The sequence below is a fragment of the Monodelphis domestica genome, chromosome 1, assembly GCF_027887165.1.
Source record: "Monodelphis domestica isolate mMonDom1 chromosome 1, mMonDom1.pri, whole genome shotgun sequence".
In the NCBI taxonomy this organism is placed as follows: Eukaryota; Metazoa; Chordata; class Mammalia; order Didelphimorphia; family Didelphidae; genus Monodelphis; species Monodelphis domestica.
In genome coordinates, this window is record NC_077227.1 from 94051451 (window position 1) to 94074369 (window position 22919).

At 41.0% G+C, this 22919-nt stretch overlaps 1 protein-coding gene across 3 annotated transcripts in view; it reads right to left on the reverse strand.

Moving 5' to 3' along the window:
- GRK5 (G protein-coupled receptor kinase 5) overlaps positions 1-22919 on the reverse strand; it is a 334138-nt gene that overhangs the window by 30373 nt on the left and 280846 nt on the right. For all 3 annotated transcript variants that reach the window (XM_001376878.4, XM_007478919.2, XM_056803513.1), the window contains 6 exons: positions 22717-22780; positions 18702-18842; positions 15219-15409; positions 11691-11728; positions 8254-8343; positions 6114-6322 (listed from right to left, as the gene is read on the reverse strand). In XM_001376878.4, coding sequence (XP_001376915.3) covers positions 6114-6322; positions 8254-8343; positions 11691-11728; positions 15219-15409; positions 18702-18842; positions 22717-22780 — 733 coding nt within the window. The remainder of the gene's footprint in view (positions 1-6113; positions 6323-8253; positions 8344-11690; positions 11729-15218; positions 15410-18701; positions 18843-22716; positions 22781-22919) is intronic.

Genomic DNA, 22919 nt, shown 5'->3' on the forward strand with positions numbered 1-22919 from the left:
TAAAACAGAAGATAAGGCTTTAAAAATATATGTTAAGTGCCTATTTTATGGACAAAGCACTGTAATAGATACTAGTAGCATTAAAAGTTTAAATGAGGGGGGAATAGTAATGAGGATAATATGAGGAATAAAGATTAAAAAAATTGACTTTGATTATATTTCTTTTCCCAGCTTTACCTGTATCCATCAATTTCACCTGATTATGTTTTCTTCAGGTTAACTTTAAATTGAAGATGCCTCCACCTAACAGATATCCCAAGAAAGGTCTGCTGATCCATAGGATGAGAAAGGCTAGGTTAGGATAAAAAGCCTACTTGCAATAGATGGTTCACAAAGTGGGCACATATACAAAAATTCAACACGCAATTTAAAAAGCTGGAGCATTAGAGGTTTCTCAACCATGGCTGCCATCTCCACTCTAGTGATAGTTCAATGGATGAAGCTACAGTGTCACACAAAGGAAGAGGAATGCAGGAAAGAAATGGTTATGTAAAGGGTCAAGACTGTCTAGGCTAGGTAGTGATCAGGATGGTAAGAGATATGAGCCAATGTTTAAGGAAGATGTGTGTGATGGAGGTCAGGAACAGGTTTCATGCAATCCTGGCAAAAGAATAAGGGACACACAGTTATCTGTGTCAGGAACAGGGAAGAGGTTGAGTCCAGGTGCAAGACAAATAGTCAAGGAACGATTAGTTATAAGTTGTCACAAACAAAAAAGGAGCCAAGAAATCTAGGAAATTTCGGTAGGTCGTCACAATCTCAACAAGCAGTAATGTGAACTTGATTCTGAGGCAAAGGTAGTTTCCTCTGGGGGCCCTTCCGAGACAGCTCACAAAGAAAGAAACTTGTCATCATGTGGGAGGCTGCAGGTATGATGTGAGAAGGAATTGCAGTTCACTAGAAAGTTGCATGGCTGCTTGGGTGATGCAGGGATGAAGCAGGGAAGCTTAGATTGTTAGGGGGGGGGGAGAGTGATGCTTTTATATTCTCTTCCCACTAAACTTCAGTTGTATCATTCCCCTGGCATGGTTTCTTCCTAACCACTTAGCTACCGACCATGCTAAATTCCCAACTGTGACCAGTGACTTTTTGGCTGGTTAGGATCCAGCACCTCTGAACTGTATCTTTTTCTCCTGTTCTTTTGTGAAGGATTAAAGTATGAACATATTAGTCAGATTGCCTTTGCTTACATGACTTCATATGAGAATAACCAAACACCCAAAGAGTTTCTTAATAAGTTCTCAAGGCATATTTTTGGTCAAAAAAAGAGAAAAACTTCTTAACAATGAGAGTTCTCCAAGGTTAGAATATAGAATAGACTGGCTAAAGAGATGACAGTAGTAGTAGCAGTAGCAGCAGCAGCAGCAATAATAATAATAATAATAATAATAATAAATAACAGTAAAGATAAGAATAGGACCTTTAACTTCATTGATGTAGATAATTCCTGAGTGAGGAACTTTCTCTTCCAGTATAGGTCAACACCTTCTCTGTAACTTGAAATCTTAAAGAATTGCCTAGAACACCAAGAGGTTAAGTGCCTTGCCCAGGATCATACAACCAATAAATGTCAGAGGTAGATATTGCTTCCTGACTTTGAGACTAGCTTTCTCTCTGATATATCCTAGTTGTATCAACATCATCATCACAGTAAGCGATGTCATCATCATTGTCATCACCACAATCATAAGCAGCAGCAACTTATATAAGTCACTTTACATTTGCAAAGTTCTCTCTCTCTGTGTCATTTTTTCCTTCCTTCCTTCCTCTTTCTTTCTTTCTTTCTTTCTTTCTTTCTTTCTTTCTTTCTTTCTTTCTTTCTTTCTTTCTTTCTTTCTTTCTTTCTTTCTTTCTTTCTTTCCTTCTTTCCTTCTTTCCTTCTTTCTTTCTTTCCTTCTTTCCTTCTTTCTTTCTTTCCCCCCCTCCCCTCTTTCTCTCCCCTCCCTTCCTCTCTCTCTCTCTCTCTCTCACACACACACAATTTGATCCCTGCAACAACTTCATGCAATACTAGATACTATCATTATCTCCAGAGATAATTTGCCCATGGTTTTAAACTTGGGTATTCCTGTCTATAAATGAATCACTAGCCACTGAAGGCTTCCCTTCATTAACTGTCTTCCAGTAGAGTCTGAATGTCCCCAGAGGGGTTGTCACAGAGGGGATTGTTGGTTAGGTAGACCTTCCCATTTCATGATTTTGTAATTATGTTTCCATTCAAGTGACCTGAAGTGTATTGGTATCATCCTCCAATCCTATCCCCTTGCCTTATCCTGTTTTCTCTTAGGCTCTGGGTGGATAGAATGATGCTTGAATTTATAGGAGTGGTGGTGTAGTGGAAAATGTTGGATTTATAGTCTGAAGGTTTGTTGCATTCAAATTCAAATTCAAATCTTGGCTCTTCTGTATGACCTTGGAGAAGTCACTTTACCTCTCTATGCCTTAGTAAAATAGGAATAATAATAACTATACTATGGGGGGCAGCTAGTTGGCTCATTGGATAAAGAGCCAGGCCTGAAGACAAGAGGTCCTGGGATCAAATGTGACCACAGATACTTCTTAGCTACGTGACCCTGGGTGAGTCACTTAATCATCATTGGCTAGCCCTTACCACTCTTCTGCCACAGTATTGATTCTAAGATAGAAAATAAGGGTTTTAAAAAAATTTTAAACCCTTACCTTCCATCTTGAAATCAATAGTGTATACTGGTTCTAAGGCAGAAGAGCAGTAAGGGGTAGACAATGGGCATTAAGATGAAGGTTTTAAAGAATTATAACTTAAAGTGTTTGATGGTAAAATGAGATAAAATAGGGGGTAGCTGGGTAGCTCAGTGGATTGAGAGCCAAGTCTAGGTTCAAATTGGGCCTCAGACCCTTCATAGCTGTGTGACCCTGGGCAAGTCACTTACTCCCCATTGCCTACATCGCCTTTACTGCTCTTCTGCCTTAGCACCAATATATAGTATTGATTCTAAGACAGAAGGTAAGGGTTTTAAAAAAATAATAATAATTTTTAAAATGAGGCAAAATACTTTATAAATTGGTATCTTTATGTTGACTGATTTATATACTAGCTATAAACACACATATATTTTAACAATGTGTAGAAATAAATAAATATTCTACTTGCTCCTATAGCCCAAGATTTGACAACCCAGGCCTACAGGAGAATACTTTGATGCAGGGCTTGGCTGGCCATTTATTTGGGATGCTGGTTGAGGACATTTCTGCATGAGGTGAGAGGCTGGACCAGAAGATCTGTCCCTCTCCATGCTGGGTTTACATAATTCCATTCAACAGAAGTCTGACACTTAAAAAACAAAATGGGAGGTTGTTTCCTTTCCAACTCTAGCATGGTTTGCATGGAGTGAACAATGTCTGGTCCTCGGGGCAGGGCTTCATTTCTCCGGGCCTCAGTAACCTCATCTATAAAATGGGTGGGGGGTGGGGGGTGGAGTTTGCACTAAATGGTCTCTGCCCCAGCTCAGACGTTTTATGAGTCTATGAAGGAGGTTCAGAACTCTCCTTCTGAGTTCTCTTAGAATTTGAGAAACCTAAAATAAAAAGAATGAGAGGGAAAAAAAAAGAAAAGAAAGGCGAGGGGCCCCACGAAAAGATTTCAGCGATTTAGTCATCCCTTTCCAGGTGCAGCCAGTTTGGAGGGAAAGGAAGTCTCCTAAGGCGACGCAAACAGGGCTCGGGGCTCTGGCCCTTCCTGCCTCCATGTGGCCCGAGTTAGAGAGCCGCCTGCTGTGGCCAGCTGCCAGCACAGCTGCTCCTGTCACTAGAAAGAGGAAGGCCCAGAGCCGGCCGCGATGCAAAAAGCTCAGGGAACGGGGGAGCCAGGCGTGGGAAGGAAACGCAAAGCCCTCTGAAGCTACCAACTGACCAGGGCAGGAAGATGTGTCCTATTTTTTTGAAATCACCCCCTAGGGGCTCGCCCCGAGGAACCCGTCCTTTCTCCACAACAGGCTTCCACCTTTTCCTTGGGTTGCTCCTAACTTAAAAACATTCTGTGTTTCCCTCTTTCCTTCTCCATGAAATCAAAACTCCCCAGCGTGGCCTTCAAAGCCCGTCAAAGAGTCTGACTCCACCGTATTGTTCATTAATAGGAACCTTGCTTTCTAGTCCAACTGATTTCCTCGCCACCCCAGGTCTTTCCCTGAACCTGCGGCATTTGGGGACGGGGATGCTGCGATCCAAACTGGAAATGTATTGGCTCCCACCCTCTGCTGCCATCCATCCCTTAAGAGTGCCGGGGGAGACGCCAAGTGTGGAAGGATTCGCTAGTATCTGCTTTTGCTCCGGCATTTTTAGAGGAGGAATCTTCCCTGGAGCACCTGGGACTTTCTTTATGTATTGAATCAGCAGAGAGGAGAAAGGAAAAAGATGGAGCCTCCATTTGCCAGGGTTTCCGCATCTCCTGTCCCCGACTGCCTGAGCCGTCAACAAAATCAAGCCAACTAGTGTCATAGAACCAACATCTGGAACCCTCGCTCACTGGCCTGATCCTGACGGACAACGCAGTCCGCCAGGGACTGGTATAGAAGAAGGAAGGTGGAAAATGAGGGGAGACAAAGAGACCCAACAGAGCTTTCCTCTGCCTTTCAGGAATCTCCAATTTGAGACAATTTGCATAGGAGAAAAATTCCATTAAAAAGCAGGTTCTGAACCGAGCCTGTATTCTCTCATGAATACATAACAGTGTGATAATGCAAATTATAAGGCATTCCAGACTGCCCATGCTTTGGGCTACCTGTTTTTACCTGTCTGGGGTCCCTATTAGCCTAAAATTCTCCTCTACCGTCTGCTTCTGCCCCTTCCTTCCAGTTTTCTGTTCACGTGGAATGTTTTCTTGGATTCCCTTCATACCTTCCTCCAGGAAGGTTTTCATAACTACCCCAGTCCTCGTGAATATTTTTTTCAATTTAATCTACATTTATTAAGTATCTACTATGTGCCAGGCACAGTGCTAAGTCTGAATCACACAATCTAGCACTTAATTAGGTTTAATCTTCTAACATTCACTCTTTAAAAAACCAAACACAAAAAACCAAACCTTTACGTTCCATCTTAGAATCAATACAATTGTGCAATGGTACCAAGGCAGAAGAGTGGTAAGGGCTAGGCAATGGGGGTTAAGTGACTTGTCCAGGGTTACACACCTAGGAAGTCTGAGGCCACCTTTGAATCCAGCACACCCATCTCTACCCTTGGCTCTCAATACACGGAGTCACCCAGCTGCCCCTATCATTTACTCTTATTTCAGGTGAATTAGTCGTGTCTTCACAACAAAACTGTAAACCTCCTGAGAGCCGGGACCCTCTACAATAGTTGAAAGACCTGTGATTTGCTAGTATAGTATACTCCCAGCATGGGAACTCCCTCTTCTAAATCATAGCTCACAATGACTTTGTAGAGAAATACAAGGGAGTTGCCCAAGGTTCCACAGTTAGTGAGTTAGGCAAGATTAGAACCCAGGTTTTCCTGACTCCAAGTCCAGTGTTTTATCTACTAATTTAAGTATAAGGACTATATCTATATCTGTATATATCTATACACACATACACACACACAGAGCACAGTTGGGGATAAGGAAAAGTAAGATATGTTATATACATATATAAATAAAAGATATGTTCTATCTATACATGTAATGTATCTTTTATCTATACTATGTATATTATACATAGAATATACATGCTATATATCTATACTATGTATGCTACACATAAAAGATAGATATGTATATAGTGTATATCTTTTACTTTTCTGTATCCCCAACAGTGCTATATATGTCTTATCTATCTTTTATCTATTTATTATACATATGTATTTGTGTATATCTACTTATATGTATAATGTTTTTAATTTTTCTGTATCCCCAACAGTGCTATATCTATCTTTTATCTATTTATTATATATGTGTCTATCTATACACATATAGGAATAATGTTTTTTATTGTTCTGTATCCCTAACATAGTATAGGTTTCTAGTATTTGCTGTTTGAGTGATTATGGGACTGGGCTCAGGTTGGATCTTCCTCATCTTCCTCTTTATTTTAGGTGTAGCTGGCAGGGAGAATTTGAGGCATGAAGGCTCGGGTACTTACCATTTTACAAATGGACTTGGCTTCGTCGGAGAATTTGTGAGAGTACACCTCTTCGGTCTCTAGGACTCTCCTGTCCACCTCTTCACGCTTCACTTTCTCTTTCCTCCCTCTGAAGGGTGACTGTCCAGCAATCATCTCAAAAATGAGGCAGCCCAGGCCCCAGTAGTCCGGACTCAGACCATACCTCTGGTTGTTCAGGACCTCTGGGGCTGAAAGAAGAGGAGGAGCAGAGATTGGGAAGGACCACTTGATGACCACAAGAATAATAGAGCCCGTCCCCCCAAGGGAGGCCAGAACCCTTGGTCAGCTCCATTTAATCAGAGGTGCAGGATAGAGAACCCAAGCAAGTGCTGCCTAAAGGACAATCTGGGAAAATGCCTCCTGAGCAGTCTGTGACCAAGATGAAAAGTGTGCCTCTTTTTATAATCTTTTTCTAATCTTTTCTTAATTTTCACTGGGGTCCTCAAGTTAGCCTTGTTTGTCTTTTTCCTAGGAAGAGCATCTAATAGATTCATCATCAAGGTGCAAAAAATACAGATGTAACCTAGTATACCATGTACATACATACATGAAATTGTGCCCAGGTTTATAAATGTAAACAGGCAAGAGCACAAAGGTATGATGTACTTTTGTGGAAGCAGAGATATCCAGACACGAGCCCAGATGCATGCAGGGCTGAATAAGAATGAACACACATCGGCATAAATAGGTTCAAAGGGGCACACATGTGTATTTGAAGCATAAAAGAACAGATGCATATGCACGTACCTGTGAACAGACACAGGTATACAGACACAGGTGTGTGTACACACCTGTTAAAATTAAGCAGACAGGGCACAATACACATGTGTGTGCACATAGGAAAAGGATCCATGTGTTACATGCACATGCATAGGTGAAAATGCAGGCATCTATGCCATGCACACATGTGTATGACTCATCCATACGAATCAAGGCATTCAAGTGTGTATATGTAGGGGTGTGCTGGTAAATATTTAACTACCAGCTCTCTAGGGGGAAAAAATGTACTTTTAAGCTTAATCTGCATTAATAACATTTTTTCCAACACTTATGTCCAGATGATCAACAAAATGATAAATCAAGCCCTGATGTGTAGTGATCACCAGCCTCCAAGGAATAAATACTCATTCTGTAAAGCTAACAATGGACTCTCTTGAACCAGTTTGAGCTGGCTCCAGGGAAATACAATGACACGCATAAAAAAGTTCGCAAGTCTAACACAGATCTAAGCATGTGCATTTTCTGGGACTAATATCAAACTCTGTGAGTTCTGATTAGTCGGTGGATCCAGAGATACTGGGGTCATGAAAACCTTTGGGGTCTAAGGGGAAGAAGGCTTCCATTCTAGCACCCAGTGGGTTGGGAGTATCTAAGTACCTTCCCTCCAATGGTACTAATGCTCTCTGGGAGAGATTGATTGGGAGAGATTGCCACAGTTCCATCTGCTACTCCTGCCCAGCCTCTTCCTCATGACCCTGCAGGGCAGTGGTTTTTGAGTGTAGTCACTAGGTGGTTTTGTTGAGTTGTCTATAGGGTGGTATTTGAATTATTGGGGTTGATGGTGTGGCTGTCAGTGATTTTGTCTCTAAAGTCAATTAATAATTGAATTTAATCATGAAAGACATGCCAGTACCTTCTACTGTCTCACCCAGTGCCAGAGTTCTATATATCTTGGTAAATATTTTTGTTTTGTTTTGTTTTTACAGCAAGGCATTCAGGCTTGTGAGGTTTGGGGGGGTATGACCCAGGAGTCTCTAGATGGCTTAGAATTTATGAAGTTGCTCTCTCCTGCTTTTGGAGCTTCTGTCTTGGGCATGGGTACCCACATAGGACAAGTCTAGCCACTAACAAGAGAGGGTGTTTAGTATTCTATACTTCCAGGAATGATTTCCGAATTTAATGACAAAGGGGACTCATTAGCAATTCCAGGGCAGAAGAAGCTAGAGCTAAGAGGAAGAGGATGGTAGAAGAAATTTGCTCTAACCCTGAACTCAATTGAATTCCCAGGGACTCTAATGACCAAATGCTCCCTTCCTCCCCAATTGCTTCCTCTGGGTGGGACTCATTGCCTTTCCAAGAAACAGGGTGAAGAGGAGAAACAGGTGAGCAGGTTACTTACCCATATATCCTACTGTTCCTACCCTGCCCCGGATCAAGTCTCCTTCAGGAATCTTCACAGCTAGACCCAGATCAGATATTCTGATGTGTCCTATGGAAAAGGAAGGGCGTGTGATAGACATTTCATTCCATATAGACAATTAAAGGGAAGAAGTGGTCAATGGTACATTTTGGAGCAGCATAGTCTAATGGAAAGTTGTTTGATTGGAAGCATAGAGACAAAATCCTATTCTCTGCTCTTCTTTTAATTTATTGTGTGATCTTGGGTGAATCACCTAAAATCTTTGTGCCTTGGTTTTCTTATCTTTAATATGGGGACAGCAGATTCCTAACAACCTCATAGGATAGTTGTGAAGATTTAATGAGGAAATGGATATTGGAATGCTTTGAAGTTAAAGCACTATGTAAATGTGAGATTAGTCTTTAAGCTAAAAAATTCTGTATACAGTTTGAATGCTTCCACTTGTCTCAGAAATTATCTGGGCAAGCTAATTTGAGGACAGAGGCAGTGTTGGGTAGTAGAAAATGCAATGTACTCAGATTCAAAAGACTTGACTCCTGTTCCATTTAATGGTTGTCACCTAGGTCAAAGGGATATTCCTTTTTTTTTTTTAATCTGAAAAAGAAGGAAGTTGAAACAGATGATCTCAAAGATCAACTTCTAGCTCTCAGAAAAAATTATGGAATCTTAAAGAGAGTTTCCAGTTTCCTCATCTGTCTAAGGAGAGGTGTGGACTCTAAAGCCTCTTGCATCCCTCAATCTAGGACTCCAAGCTAACTTAGAAATGATCAGGATCTCTTCCTACAATTTCCGGAAAACTGCTTACCTAGCTTAAACTCAAGACTTCCAATGTCACTGCCTTGCCCTAAGCAATTCATTCCACTCTAGGATAGCCTTGATAATAAGGTTTGTTTGTTTTTTCTCTTTAAAACAGGCTACCTAGTATAGAGCCTTGTACATAGTAAGCATTTAACAAATGCTGATTGAATTATTTTGGACCTAGACAAAATCTCTGTAACTTCTGTCCATTGACACTAGTTGTCTGCCCTCCAGGTCAAAGCAAAACAAGTTGCCTCCTCTTCTGCATGACCAGTCCTGTAACATATGAAGCCAGTGAGCATGTCCCTCCTCCAACATTCTATGACTCTAGGAAGTACTGAACTGAGAAGGCTCTGTCTGATTTTTCTTTGGCAGATTCCTTCATGGGAAACATGTGAAATTTTCCTGACATTTTATAAAAATTTGCTTAAGGGGAAAAATTATAAACTGATCTGAGGAACAACTACCACCCCTGCCCTTTTTGGAGTGGCTGTTTATTTTTTTCTCTTCAAAAAAGAAGAAAGGAAAATTTGCATCTGGACTGGAAAAGTCTGGGGGATCCAATTAGAAGACATCATAGCTCAGGAATGAACAAAAAACATGGAAAAGACCTTGCTCCTGAGAAAGCTCTTTCTCTAGCTCTCTTGTAATTCACCAAGGTCCAAACCATGTCCTGGCAACAACCTGGTCCCCCAGACATGGACACCACCACGATCAGGGTCAGTTGCCCACATCGCACTAGTTTCCCACTCACAGTACTGGGTCACTCTCATGGTTTGATTATGAGAATTCCAACCAAGATGATTGATGTTTAACCCAGATTAAAAGAAAAGAGCTTCCTCAGTTCTCAGCCCTTATCTAGGCTTCCTCACAACAGCTGGAAAGCTGGATTAACAGGTTTAGGAATATACTTTCAAACTTGGGATGGGGAAATCCATGACAGGCAGCAATACCTAGATTAAAAGGTGTCAAGAAAAGAATACCCTGTGATATGTGACCTAAGATTTCTTCTAATAGATCAGCTCACTGGGGTCTTGGCAAATGACAAAGAAATAATATAGTACAGTAGAAAGAACCCTAGTTCTACCATTCACTCTCTAAGTGGTCTTGAAAAAAAATTACACCACTGATTTAGAGTTTCCATTTTCCTATCTTTAAAATGAGGAATATGGACCAAATGACCACTAGGATATAAAATAATGGCAACTCCAGGATAATCTTCAATAAGGAAGCACTAGATAAGGCCAAGAAAAGTCCTTTGTCTTCCTACTGTCAATGCTAAAATCTCAAAGCTTACTGCTTATCTTTCTATAATTTTTCTTCTTTCTTTTGGCCTTTCTTTCTCACTTATCCCTGAAGTCCTATATTGGCACAACCAGACTTGGCTTATCCCTGCTGATGGGCAATGGAGATGGATTCCAGCACTATCTTCACCAGATTCACTGGGTGACCTCATGGAGGTCTCTCTGAGCCTCAGTTTCTTCATTTGCCAAATGGGGAGACTAATAACTAACTTACCAAAGAGGACTATTGTTAGGATCTAATGAGGTAATACACCTAAAAGAGTTCTGAAAATTACGAAGCAAAATGATCAATCATGATTTCAGAGGAACAATGAAGATGCATGCTGCCCACCCCTTGACAGGAAGAAGACAGACTCAATTTGCCAAATGAAACATAGGTTATTGGACACAGTCAATACTGGAATTTGCTTTGCTTGACATGAATATTTGTTTTGAGAGCTTCCTCCCCCTTTCTGAATGGCTAAAGGATGGAGGATGTAAGAAAAGAAAAAAAATGCTCATTATTTTTTTCTTAAATTAATTTTAAAAAACTATGACATGCTACAAACAGAAGGTATCATTTGGCCCCCAGAGTTAAAGAGTTTAAATTGTCAACTATCCTCATTAATAATGAGGAACATTATGGTCCAGTAGATAAAACACTATTGGAGTCAGACAAGGATTGAGATCCTACCTCTGATATTCACTAGCCATTTCTGAAACCTCAACAACTTTCTTCCTTATTTTACTTTTTATTTATTTAAAAAAATATTTTTCCATGCCTACATGATTCATTTTCTTTCCTTCCTTCCTTCCCCTCTTCACCCCCCCCACCCCCCCCAGCTACCCAGAGCTGACAAGCAATTCCACTGGGTTGTACAAATGTTATCACTTGATACCTATTTCCATATTATTCATTGTTCCTTAGCAACTTTCTGAAACTATGTTAGGAACTAGTTGTGACCTCAAAGGGAGCAGAAGTTTCCATATCAGTATTAGGATGGTTCCTTGATCTTCTTGGGTGATATCAAAGGAAAACAATGGGAATGAAATAAGACTAGAAGTTTTAGGTGCAATCCCTGTGTGTGTGTGTGTGTGTGTGTGTGTGTGTGTGTGTGTGTGTGTGTGTGTGTGTGTGGAGAGGGGAATGGGGGAAGGGGTCCTTTTCCAGTGCTAGCTATTTATCTAGCACAAGGTACCCCACCAGAGCCTCCCAATCCATCCACACCAAACCTGTGAAAGCTTATTCTCTTGAAGGTTCTTTGGGCCACCGGACCAGTAAGGCTTAAACGACCAGAGAAGAAAAGAATCTCCCAGAGCCACTCCCTGACTTACCGTAATCGTCTAACAGGATATTTTCTGGTTTCAAATCTCTGAAAGGGAAAGATAAGAGACATTTGAGGGAGGGCCTTTTGGAGGGCAGAAGCACGTCATCGTCCCAGGCAAGACTGGCTATGCAGGTATGATAACCCAGCTGTACCCTATTTGGATCAACCAGGACTTGGTGGAGACAAAAGCACTTTCTTTCCTGCTCCCTTGGCTCGGGTCTGCAGGTCTCTCTAGGCAACTGCCACACCCCAGGTTTATCTTGGTTTTTTGTATTAATCCAGTGAGCAAACATTAGCCTTTGCCAAAGGCGTCTGCCTGCCCTCAGCCTAGTGGCACAGGGTGGGAAGGAGGCTGCTTAAGGACCAGTTTCTGGTCTTTGGCCAAGACTCTGGGAACTTCATTTGAGGAGGACACTTCAGCTTCAGGTCCACGCAGACAGAGGCAGAGCGGGGTCTTTGGGGATGGATAAAGACCCCTGTTTTCAAAGCAGTCTGAGATCAGGACCAAGAGGATTCCTAAAGGGACAAATCATCAACTTTGAATTGTGGGGAAATGCAAGTTGGGATGGTTAGGGAAAGAATGGATAACATCGAGAAGAAAACATCTTTTGAAGAGTAGGGGCTAGATAAATAGAAGGGGAGCCAGCACTGGGTTTAGTTTGAAGGAAAGGAAGACCAGAATGGGAAGGATGTGTGTAGCCTGATCCTTGTCTCCTGACCTTTAAGCTCATCTTTCCTTGATTATCACTGAAAGAAGCTTCAGTGCTCCCTGTGAGGCCTTGGAAAGTCACTTGACCCCCATTGCCTAGCCCTCACCACTCTTCTGCCTTGGAACCAATACACAGTATTGATTTTAATAATAATTAATGAATCTAATAATAATTAATAATAAAAATTAAAAATAAAAATTGACTTAATAATAAAATAATAAAAAATTTAATAAAGATAAAAGGAAGATAAGGTTTTACAAAAAAGAAAAAAGATACTTCACTGGCTAGTAGACTAGAGGTAGGGGAGAAAAAATATATGGTTTCTAATATTTTTTTAAAAAAACAGTTTTTAGCTGGTGGTAAATGTATATTTTGGAGGCATTGTGAGGTGGCAGAGAATGTGCTGAGTTGGATTCAAGAGGCTTGGGTTCTAGACTCTGCCACTTAAACTGTAGAATTTCCACCATATTATTTGTCTTCTCTGATTCCCAATGTTCTCACCTCTCAGAGAAGGATAAATAACCCTTGCTTTAAAAAGCAAAGGATTTTGATAGCATTTCACAGATGAGTGTGTGAATCTGTTAACATCCTCCAACAATCTCAATATTCAATCTGTGTTGGAAACTACTGTTTCCAACCAAATGGATTGTTTAACTGAAGCCATTCTCCTCCAAGGGAGATGCTGTTCCATTAAAATTGTGTTTGGTGAGTTCAGCAAAGTGATCCTTTGCTTTTAAAGACTACATGATTTCTTTAAGAACAATAAAATAGGCGGTGTAATGTCCCTGAACAACTTGCAGGGATTCAGGAGAAAAAAACACCATTCATAAGCAAAGGATAAACTATGGGAGTGGAAACACCGAGAAAAAGCAACTGCCTGAATACAGAGGTTGAGGGGACATGACAGAGGATAGACTCTAAATGAACACTCTAATGCAAATACTATCAACAAAGCAATGGGTTCAAATCAAGAAAACATCTAATGCCCAGTGGACTTACGCGTCGGCTATGGGGGGTGGCGGGGGGGAGGAAAAGAAAATGATCTATGTCTTTAACGAATAATGCTTGGAAATGATCAAATAAAATATATTTAAAAAAAAAAGAAATCAAGGAATAAAGAAAGCACAAAGAAGAAAAAGAAAAAAAAAAGAACAATAAAACAGGGGCAGCTGGGTAGCTCAGTGGATTGAGAACCAGTCCTAGAGATGGGAGGTCCTAGGTTCAAATCTGGCTTCAGCCACTTCCCAGCTGTGTGACCCTGGGCAAGTCACTTGACCCCCATTGCCTAGCCCTTACCACTCTTCTGCCTTGGAGGCAATACACAGAATTGACTCCAAGACCAAGGAAGGTAAGGGTTTTTAGAAAAAAAAAGAACAATGGGGCAGCTGGGTGGCTCAGTGGACTGAGAGCCAGACCTAGAGACAGATGGTTCTGGGTTCAAATTTGATCTCAAACACTTCCCAGCTGTATGACCCTGGGCAAATCACTTAACCCTCATTGCCTGGCCCTTACCACTCTTCTGCCTTGGAATCAATACACCGTATTGATTTTAAGATGTAAGGTAAGGGTTTAAAAAAATACAAAATACAAAAATAAAACCAGCTACCATCACTGAAAGGTTAGAATGGCACAAGTACACTTTTGGAACTCTCTAAAGCCTGGTGGACATGCCAGAAGCCCCTCTCCAGCTGATTGCCAGAGGGAGGATATGGCTAGCATTGTTCTTTCTCACCAGAGTGATCTGTAGGTGGGAATGAGGGTCCCTTCCAGCTCCCACAGCCTGTGGAATGTTTATTTTAAAAGGAATAGGTAAGTGAGCAAGAGTTTCTTCTTTCAACCCTCAGGGAAAATTTTTCTGACTGGTTCTCTTTTCACCTCAGTGAAAACAAAGCCAAAACAGAAGAGTGGAGATGGTGCTGAGGGAAAGTGTGTGCCTCTGAGAACATTCCTGCTTGTTTTCAAAACCTTCTTGACCCCACAAGATAAACTCCCCACGAGAACACTTTTGTACCCGGCCTCCTTGTCAAACAAACCCAGGAAAGGGCTGCTGGAGGAGAAGCGAGTCTGGGAGAGAGGGCACCCAGGAAATAACAGAATGATTTTTATTGGATGCCCTCTTTGGCTGCTTCTCTTCCCCCCCCCCCCCAACATACACCTCAGAGGGTTTCAGCAGCTTGGCATTATCATTGCTAGAAAGCACCAATGAAGCTGGAGTGGACCCTGGGGGAGTGGGCAGAGCCAGGAAGAGGAGATCCTCTCTTGGTCATAGAAGGCAACTTATTTGAAACTGTTTTATGGATTTGCTTTCATTCTTCTCTTTATTCCAGCCTTCCTCATGCAAACAATTTAAAAAAAAAAACCCTTTGTAGACAAGCGCACATACAGTTAGGGGATGGATTCATTCTCCTACTTGAGATCAAGCTTTCTGGGAACCTATGGAGCAAATTTCCAGGAATTTGGGAGGATTTGCGTCTAAGCCTTCACCAACCTACCTACCCACATAGCAGTAACTTCTGGGTTAACTGAAGATCCCAGATTAACTTGGTTCATAGGACCAGTTAAAATGGTGGCAAGAAATCTATCACCCATTAGAAGTGATGGGAGGGAGAATGAATGAGAATAGTGCTTTATCCTATGGTTTATGTTGTCTTATAGTCCACCAGTAGGGAGGCAATGGGCTAAAAAGATCACTGCACTGGGGATTAGGTGACCTTGGCCAAGTCACTTCCCCTCTACCACCCCTTCTTTCACCCTCTATGAAATGAAGGGGTTGCATGGGTTGGCCTCTAATATTCTAGCATTTGGTAGTTCATGTCCCTGCTCACCTGTATACAGTATTTTCCCTGTGAAGGTCTTCCAAGCCACAAAGGATCTCTGCTGCATAAAACAAGGCTCTCTCCTCCTCGAAGCCTGGGTTTCCCATGTTGTAGATGTGAAACTTCAGGTCACCCCCATTCATGATGGTCAGAACTAAGCACAATGCATCCTTTGTTTCATAGGCATAGGCTAAATTGACCTGGGAATACATTGGGAACACCATTGTGGCATAAGGAAGACAGACATGCCTGCTTCCTCTTTTCTTTGAAAAAAACAAAACAAAACCAACCCTTAAAGTTGAGGGGGGAAAGGGGAAGCCGTGGCAATAGCTAAATGACACTCCTGGAAACCAGCTGGCCTCCCATTGACCCCTGCCATGTTGCTCAGTGGCTAGCATCAAACTCTATGTCTCCAAAAGTGTGGAAGTGAGGCAGAATTCCTGGATTGACTTATTTCCTCTCATTCAGTGGGTCTTCCAGTGCAAACCACAAGGGTACTCCAGAGGAGCTGGGACCTGGCTCATTTGTACTTCTATCAGGATTGGAGCTATGCTTTTTGTTTCTGACCAGAAGGAAGTCTTTGCCCAAGACAGTTAATCCAAACCAGGCACTGTTTCCCTGGCATCTCCTTGGAAGCTGTGTCAGGCTTTTCTTTCAGTGTCTTCCCTTCTCGTGAGGATTTTCACTTACTTGTTTTTGCTCTAGCAAGTGCCAGTGGGTGGGGTGGGGTCTTCTGGAGTTTCTCAAACAGACTATAGTCTGGAGACTTTGGGGAACCACTGCTCTAAATGAGCGCTTTAGGACAGATCAATTCAGTCCAAGCCTGGCTGTTGTGAGAGGTACAGCACCTGATATCCAGTTCATTTGGGACAGATGCCATGATGTGTTTGGCTATTTAATGACCAAGCAATTTCTTTGTCATCAGGGCTATCTTGAGCTAGGCTTAGGGCTTGGGGGCAGGACACCGATGTGGGATCCTACCTTTCCCTTTCCCCCTAAGCATTTCCACATGGGTTACAAAGAATATCAAAGTATGACTTGATCACAAGATGCAGTATTAGAGGGTAAACATCACTAATAGCATGAAGCAGAAGTCCCAGAGGAAAAAGGTACCTATCCCTAATGGAAAGTGAAAAGATAGAGGGAAAGGGATTCTACATGCTGGTGCTAGTTGAATTATAGCGGCTATCTCTTCTCCTGTGCGTGTCCCTACCTCCAAAAAAAAGGAGGTAAGCTACAGTGAATGCCCTGATTTCCATCCCGCTGGTTGGGATTCTCTGAGCCAGTAACACTGGAAAGAGATGGATGAGTTGTTAAAGGACCTTGGACATGAACTTCTCAGGAACAAGCAAATTTCTGCCACTTCCCCAATAAGATATTCAGAATAAAGTCTCACCCTCTAAAGGCAATACCTTTTGGAAAAATAGCACTGTGATAGACATCGTAAGCAAGGATAAGAATATACCTTCCAAAGGGGGATTTTATTTCCTGGACAATAGCTTATGGTTCTCAGAGAAAGGTGTTACAGCCAACTATGCTATTAACATCATCTGAATTGTTGGTGTGGACATTTGATAACTAAATGGACCTCCTTAGTGTTGACCATACTTCAGTGACTTGGCACACAGTGTCTCCCATGTCTGAAATGCACTCTCTCTTTCCCTCTGCACCTCTTAGAATTCCTGCCTGCCCTCAGCTCAACTATGTTCTACATAATACCTTTCCAGATCTTTAAAATTATGCTATACTTTACATATATTTTACATTAACTTACTGATGTACCTGTTATTAACACATACATACCCTGCCCCAATCTCTTTGAGGACAAGAATATTTTTACTTTTGTCTTTGCGTCCCAATATCACTTAACAGAATGCATGCAGTAGGTACCCAATGAGTACTTGTTGCATGAAATGCTTGTTGAATGACACCTCAAGAACCCTGATTTTTGTCATCTTTCCAAATGCTATTTAGGCTATGTTGGCCTTAAAGGGTCTAAAACTATCTCCCTTTCCAATCTAATTTATAACATGAACTCCAGAGAACAGGAGAAATTAAAAATTATTGAAGTCATACTCATTGATTGTAGAATGGATCTTGGCCAGAATGTTAGTTCCTAGGTCCATGTGACCAAACATCTTCAAATGAGGTCTCCAAGATGCTTTAATAATCAATCTACTTGGATGAAGTTGGGAAATATCACAGGAAGAAAGAAACACTCCTCATAGTTGAACCATTAATCACCCTTTTGGAGATTTTTCCTCACCTCTTTCTAATAGACCAGAAGAAAAGTTAATCACTCTTAACAGATTTCAGTTCCTTTGCTAGTCCCCAACTTCCATCAATCAATCAGAAATGTCAATTATGTTCCTCTTATTTACTGGGCACTATACTAAATTCTGGGAATACAAAATGAAATGTTCCCTGTCCTCAAAAAGCTTACATTCTTTTGGTGGGAAGGGAGGCATTAAGCACACTCACAATTATGAGAAGAGTTGGTTTTTACCCCTTGTCCCTATTTTTGTATTTCTAAGAGACTTTGTGGTAGGGGAAAAAAAGTAGGGACACAGGGGTTTCCAGCATCATTGGGCTGTCCCTAAGTATTTAGGAAAGTTTGGGGTTCTTTTCTTATTATTGGGGCTAACAAAGAGCAAGTATCCATTCATATCTTCAGGTGATGAGCTCCAACCAGGAGGCAGATACTGGGCTAAATTATCCTGCCCTCTCTAATTGTATCCCTACGAAATATCTGTTCTACTACCTATGTTCATAACAGGACAATACTTTAAACCTGCAATAGAAAGACAGCTAATTTTTAGCAACAATCAGAAAAAGTGTCTTCTCATCCTAACGTTCTCAATGAAAATTTAGCACACTCACTTAAGACTCATTAGAAAGCAATTTTTCAGTCAAGTCCTGGGGAATGAAGACAGAAGTCTGGTAAGCAAACTTTGAGATACTTCAATCAACAATATTTAGCAAGAGTTTGATATGCAAAGGATGCTGGACTAAAGATTTCAAAGATCCCTCTTGAGAATAGGAATTGTTTTCTTCATTGTATCTGTCACCTCAGTGCGGGGCACATAGTGGATGCTTAATGAATTCTTGGTGATTGGCTGATTGATTGAAAGGAAAGAGAAGGTAGTGTTTCTGTCTTCTGGGAGCTCATTAGGAAGATCAGTGCAATGTAATGGGAAGCATACTGAACTGGGGGTCTGCCATTTGCTAGCTCTGTAATCTCAGGCAGGTGACTTGCCCATTCTAGGCTACAGTTTCCTTACCTATAAAATAATGGATTAGTAATTGTTGATATCTAAGGTCCCTTCTGGAACCATAATATTATTCTAGGGAGGAAGAAAAAGTCTGGATTTTATGTTCTCTGGATAGAGAGGGGGCATAAACTTTTTTTTTTACTACATTTAGTGTGATTTATTTATAGTTGGAGTTACTGTCAGTCATTTTTGCCCAGCCTGGATTATACTCAATACTCACAACAAATTGACTGTTGACTTTTTCTAAAATCTGCTTCTCATTGAGAGCCATGGATTCTCCTTTCCTCTTCTTTATCCTCTTCTTCTCCAGCCGCTTACAGGCATACATTTTACCTGTAGCCCGCACCTGACAAGCACAGACCTAGAAACAAAAGAGAAAAGACAATCAGACTCTGGAGTTTTGCAGAAAGGGTCCTTAAGATAGAGGAAGGGAAGGGAACTGTGTCAATGGCTAACTGTTGCACATAATTTGATTTAAAAGCCAGGTTTAGATTGGGATTTTCTTTTTTAAATTTTCTTTTAAATATTTTTTCCTATGACATGTAAAAACAATGTTCAATATTCATTAATTTTTTAAAGTTTCAAATTCTCTCTTTCCCTTCTCTCACCACTCTCTGAGGTGTGTAATTTGATATATATGCATATATATAATACATGTGCAGTTATGCAAAACATTTCTATGTTAGTCATGTTGTGAAAGAAGAAAAAAAAATAACATAAAAGCAAAGTATGCTGTGATCTGCATTCAGATTCCATAAGTTTTTTCTCTGGAAGTGAATAGCATTTTTCATCATGAGTCTTTTGGAATTGTCTTGGATCATTGTATGCTCAGAATAGCTAAATCATTCACAGTTGATCATCATACATTATTGCTATTACTGTGTACACTGCTCTGTTGATTCTACTCACTTCACTTTGTATCAGTTCAGGTCAGTCTTTCAGGTTTTTCTGAAAGTATCCAGTTCTCATTACTTCTTATTACACAATAGTATTCCATCACAATCATATACCACAACTTGTTCAGTCATTCCTTAATCAATGGGCATCTCCTCAATTTTCAATTCTTTTTGTACAAATAGGTCTTTTTCCATTTTCTTTTTGAAATCTCTTTGGTGGGGGCAGGCAGGTGGTTCTGTGGATTGAGAGTCAGACCCAGAGAAAGGAGCTCCTAGGTTCAAATATGGCTTCAGACATTTCCTAGCTGTGTGAACTTGGGCAAGTCACTTAACCCTAGGCCTTACTGCTCTTCTGCCTTGGAACCAATACATAGTATTGATTCTAAAACAGAAGGTAAAGGTTTTAAAAAACAAGTAAACAAATAAATAAAATCTCTTTGGGGTATAGATCTAGTAGTGGTATTTCTGGATCAAAGGATATAGAATTTTATAACCCTTTAGGAATAGTTCCAAATTGCTTTCCAGAATGTCTGGATCAGTTCAAACTCCAGTAGTGCTTTAGTGTCCCAATTTTCCCACATCCCCTCCAGCATTTGTCATTTTCCTTTTCTGTCATATTAGCCAATTTGACAGGTGTGAGGTGATATCTCAGAATTGTTTTGGTATGCATTTCTTTAATTAGTAGTGATTTCGAGCATTTTTATTTGCCTATAGAGAGTTTTGATTTCTTCATCTGAAAATTTCCTATTCATATCCTTTGTCTATCAATTGGTAAACAACTTGTATTCCTAAGAAACCTTATTCCATTCTCCATATGTTTGAGATATGAAGCCTTTATCAGAGAAACTGCTACAAAATTTTTCATAATTATGATTACTTTGCATTTCCCTCTGTCCTATATCCCCCTGTTTATCCTTCTCTCGTTCTCCCTTCTTTCACCCTGACCTTTCTCAAAAGTGTTTTGCTTCGGATCACTAACTCCTCCAATCTACCCTCCCTTCTATCAACCACCCTTCCTTTTCTCTTGTCCCTTTCCCCCTCCCACTTACCTTTAGGGTAAGATAGATTTCTACACCCAGCTGAGTGTGTATGTTATTTCCTCTTTAACCCATTCCAATGACAGTAAAGTTCACATGTTCTCTGCTTCCTCCATTTCCCCTTCCCCTGTAAAAGCTCCTTCACATCTCCTTTAGTGGGGCTTGTTTCTGTCTTCTTCTGCATTTGTTTTGATCTTTCCTGTCATCATAATGATTTTCTCTAATCAGGTCATTTTTTGTTGTTTATTCATTTTTAGCCTATTTTTTTTACTTTAACTTTATGTTAAAGGGCTTTAATCCCAACGTGGAGGAAGCATTGTCCCAAGCTTCAGGTTTTTCATGCTGCTGTTCTCAGAACTATTACATGTGCAGCTTTTCCAAAGTGGTATGAGCTAAGATGTGTAGTCACTGCTCTCTTGGCTTGTGCTCTGGTCTGCGAATGATAACAAGCATGCTTTTCCAACTTGGAATTGTACCCTGGATCCTTAGGCTTGCAACTGTTCCTCCTCACTCTGGAGCTGTGACTAAGCACCACATATGGGCAATGGAACAGAGTCCTGAACTCAGTTCCAGCAAAGGGTCCCCTATAACATCCTTGTTGTACCCCTTTACTGTTCATAGGCTGTGAGCTCTAGAAACTACAGTGACCTGATTGAGTTGTCCCCAAGGCCTGCACTAGACTGTGCTCCATTCTCATTGCAGTGAGACAGCCCTTTCCTGCTGACTTTCTAAGGTATCTCAGGCTAGGAAATTGTCTCACATTGTCCTTTTGTTGATTCATTTTGAGACATTATTTTAAAGTTGTTTGGAGGGGAATTTGGGAGACCTCAGGTGAGTCCTTGCCTTGAGTTCACCAGAATCTTGCCTCTGCCCCCATTATTAGACTTGGAAAGAGCAGTGAAGATCTTGCCTGGTCCTATCATTTGACAAGGAAGAAAACTGAAGCCATAAAGGGGAGTGACTTATCCAAAATGGTAAAGGATAGAAGTGGTATTTAATTCGAGGTACTTCAATTGCACATTTAATGCTCTTTTCACTCTTTGACAGTTAAGATATAACTCCCAGCAGACCAAACATACACAGGAACACTCATGTTTGACTTGAGAAAGTTTTCCAAGTGTCTTAGAGTCAAGGCTTCCTATGCAGAGTTTGGGGATACCCAGGTTGTTAGCAATCCAACAGACAAGGATTTATCAATGTCATATTTCTTTGTAGACTATATACATAGACCCTCTAGGCCTGCTTGCCATGATTACAATTTATCTTTGGTCCCCCTACCCTACCTAGACTTCCTTTCCCCATTTACCTCCTTCCTCCCCATTCCCTCAGCTGGTATTGCTATCTCATGTCCTTTTCTTTTCCCCCAGCCAAACCTATTAGGAAAAAATTTGATTAGTTACAGCATAAATGACTGAGGAAATCCTCAAACATTTTTATATGCCTAGGGAGCTATAAAGAAGTATCAAAGCCTATAAGCCAAAGGAATAAAATTCCAAGTGTGGAATTTCAAGCATTAGTCAACTTGCAGGAAAGGCAATGGTGGAGGGTTCCTTCCCAGATCCACCATATCAGTAGCTACCTACCTGCCTCACCCACTTGGAAAACTGACCATCTTTCTACATACCTGCATCCTTCTTCTTTTATTCCCTTCCTTGTTTTTTTACATTGATGTTCCCCTTTTTTACTCCCTTAAACTGGGAACTCCTCTGATGATTTGATTTATATAAGGGGACAGGCATCTGTGGCTGCTGAAAACCCAGCTTTCTTTCCCACCCTCATCATTGACATAATCCTCTCTTTCTTGTTGTTGTTCAGTTGTGTTTCCACCAAGTCCAACTCTTTGTGACCCCATCCATGGTTTTCTTGGCACAGATACTGGAGTGGTTTTCCATTTCCTTCTCCAGCTCATTTTACAGATGAGGAAACTGAGGCAAACAAGATTAAGTGACTTGCCCAGGGTCCCACCGTTAGTAAGTGTCTGAGGCCAGATTTGAACTCATAAAAATGAATCTCACTGATTCCAGGTCCAGCACTCTATGCACTGTACCGCCTAGCTACCCCTAGATAATCTTATCTAGCGTTTCCAAAATCCTCTGTTCACCTTTAACTTTCTCCCACAGCAGTACCAAATCCTGTCCCCAATGTGGAAATTCTCAAGTGGGCCCTAGAATAAGGATATCTGGGGATCCATGGTTGAGAACATTATTTGGGGTACAATTCAAGAGAAGCAGAAAATCCTGCCACGACTATAAATGTTTTAAGTGACAAATATTCTTAATCCCAAATCTTAGAAATCACTTACCTCACCGAAGCCTCCTTTGCCTAGCACTCGATATTGCCTGAAAGTGTTTTTGGTCACTGGTTGTCTGGAAGAAACCAAGAAGTCAACATTGGCCTTATGGCATTAAAATATTTTTTCTTCCTGTCTTTGAAATAAAAAAGGTAAGTCTTTAAATTTTCAACTGTGATGAGAATGAAACATTGCTAGTAGTGGCTCTGCCAGAA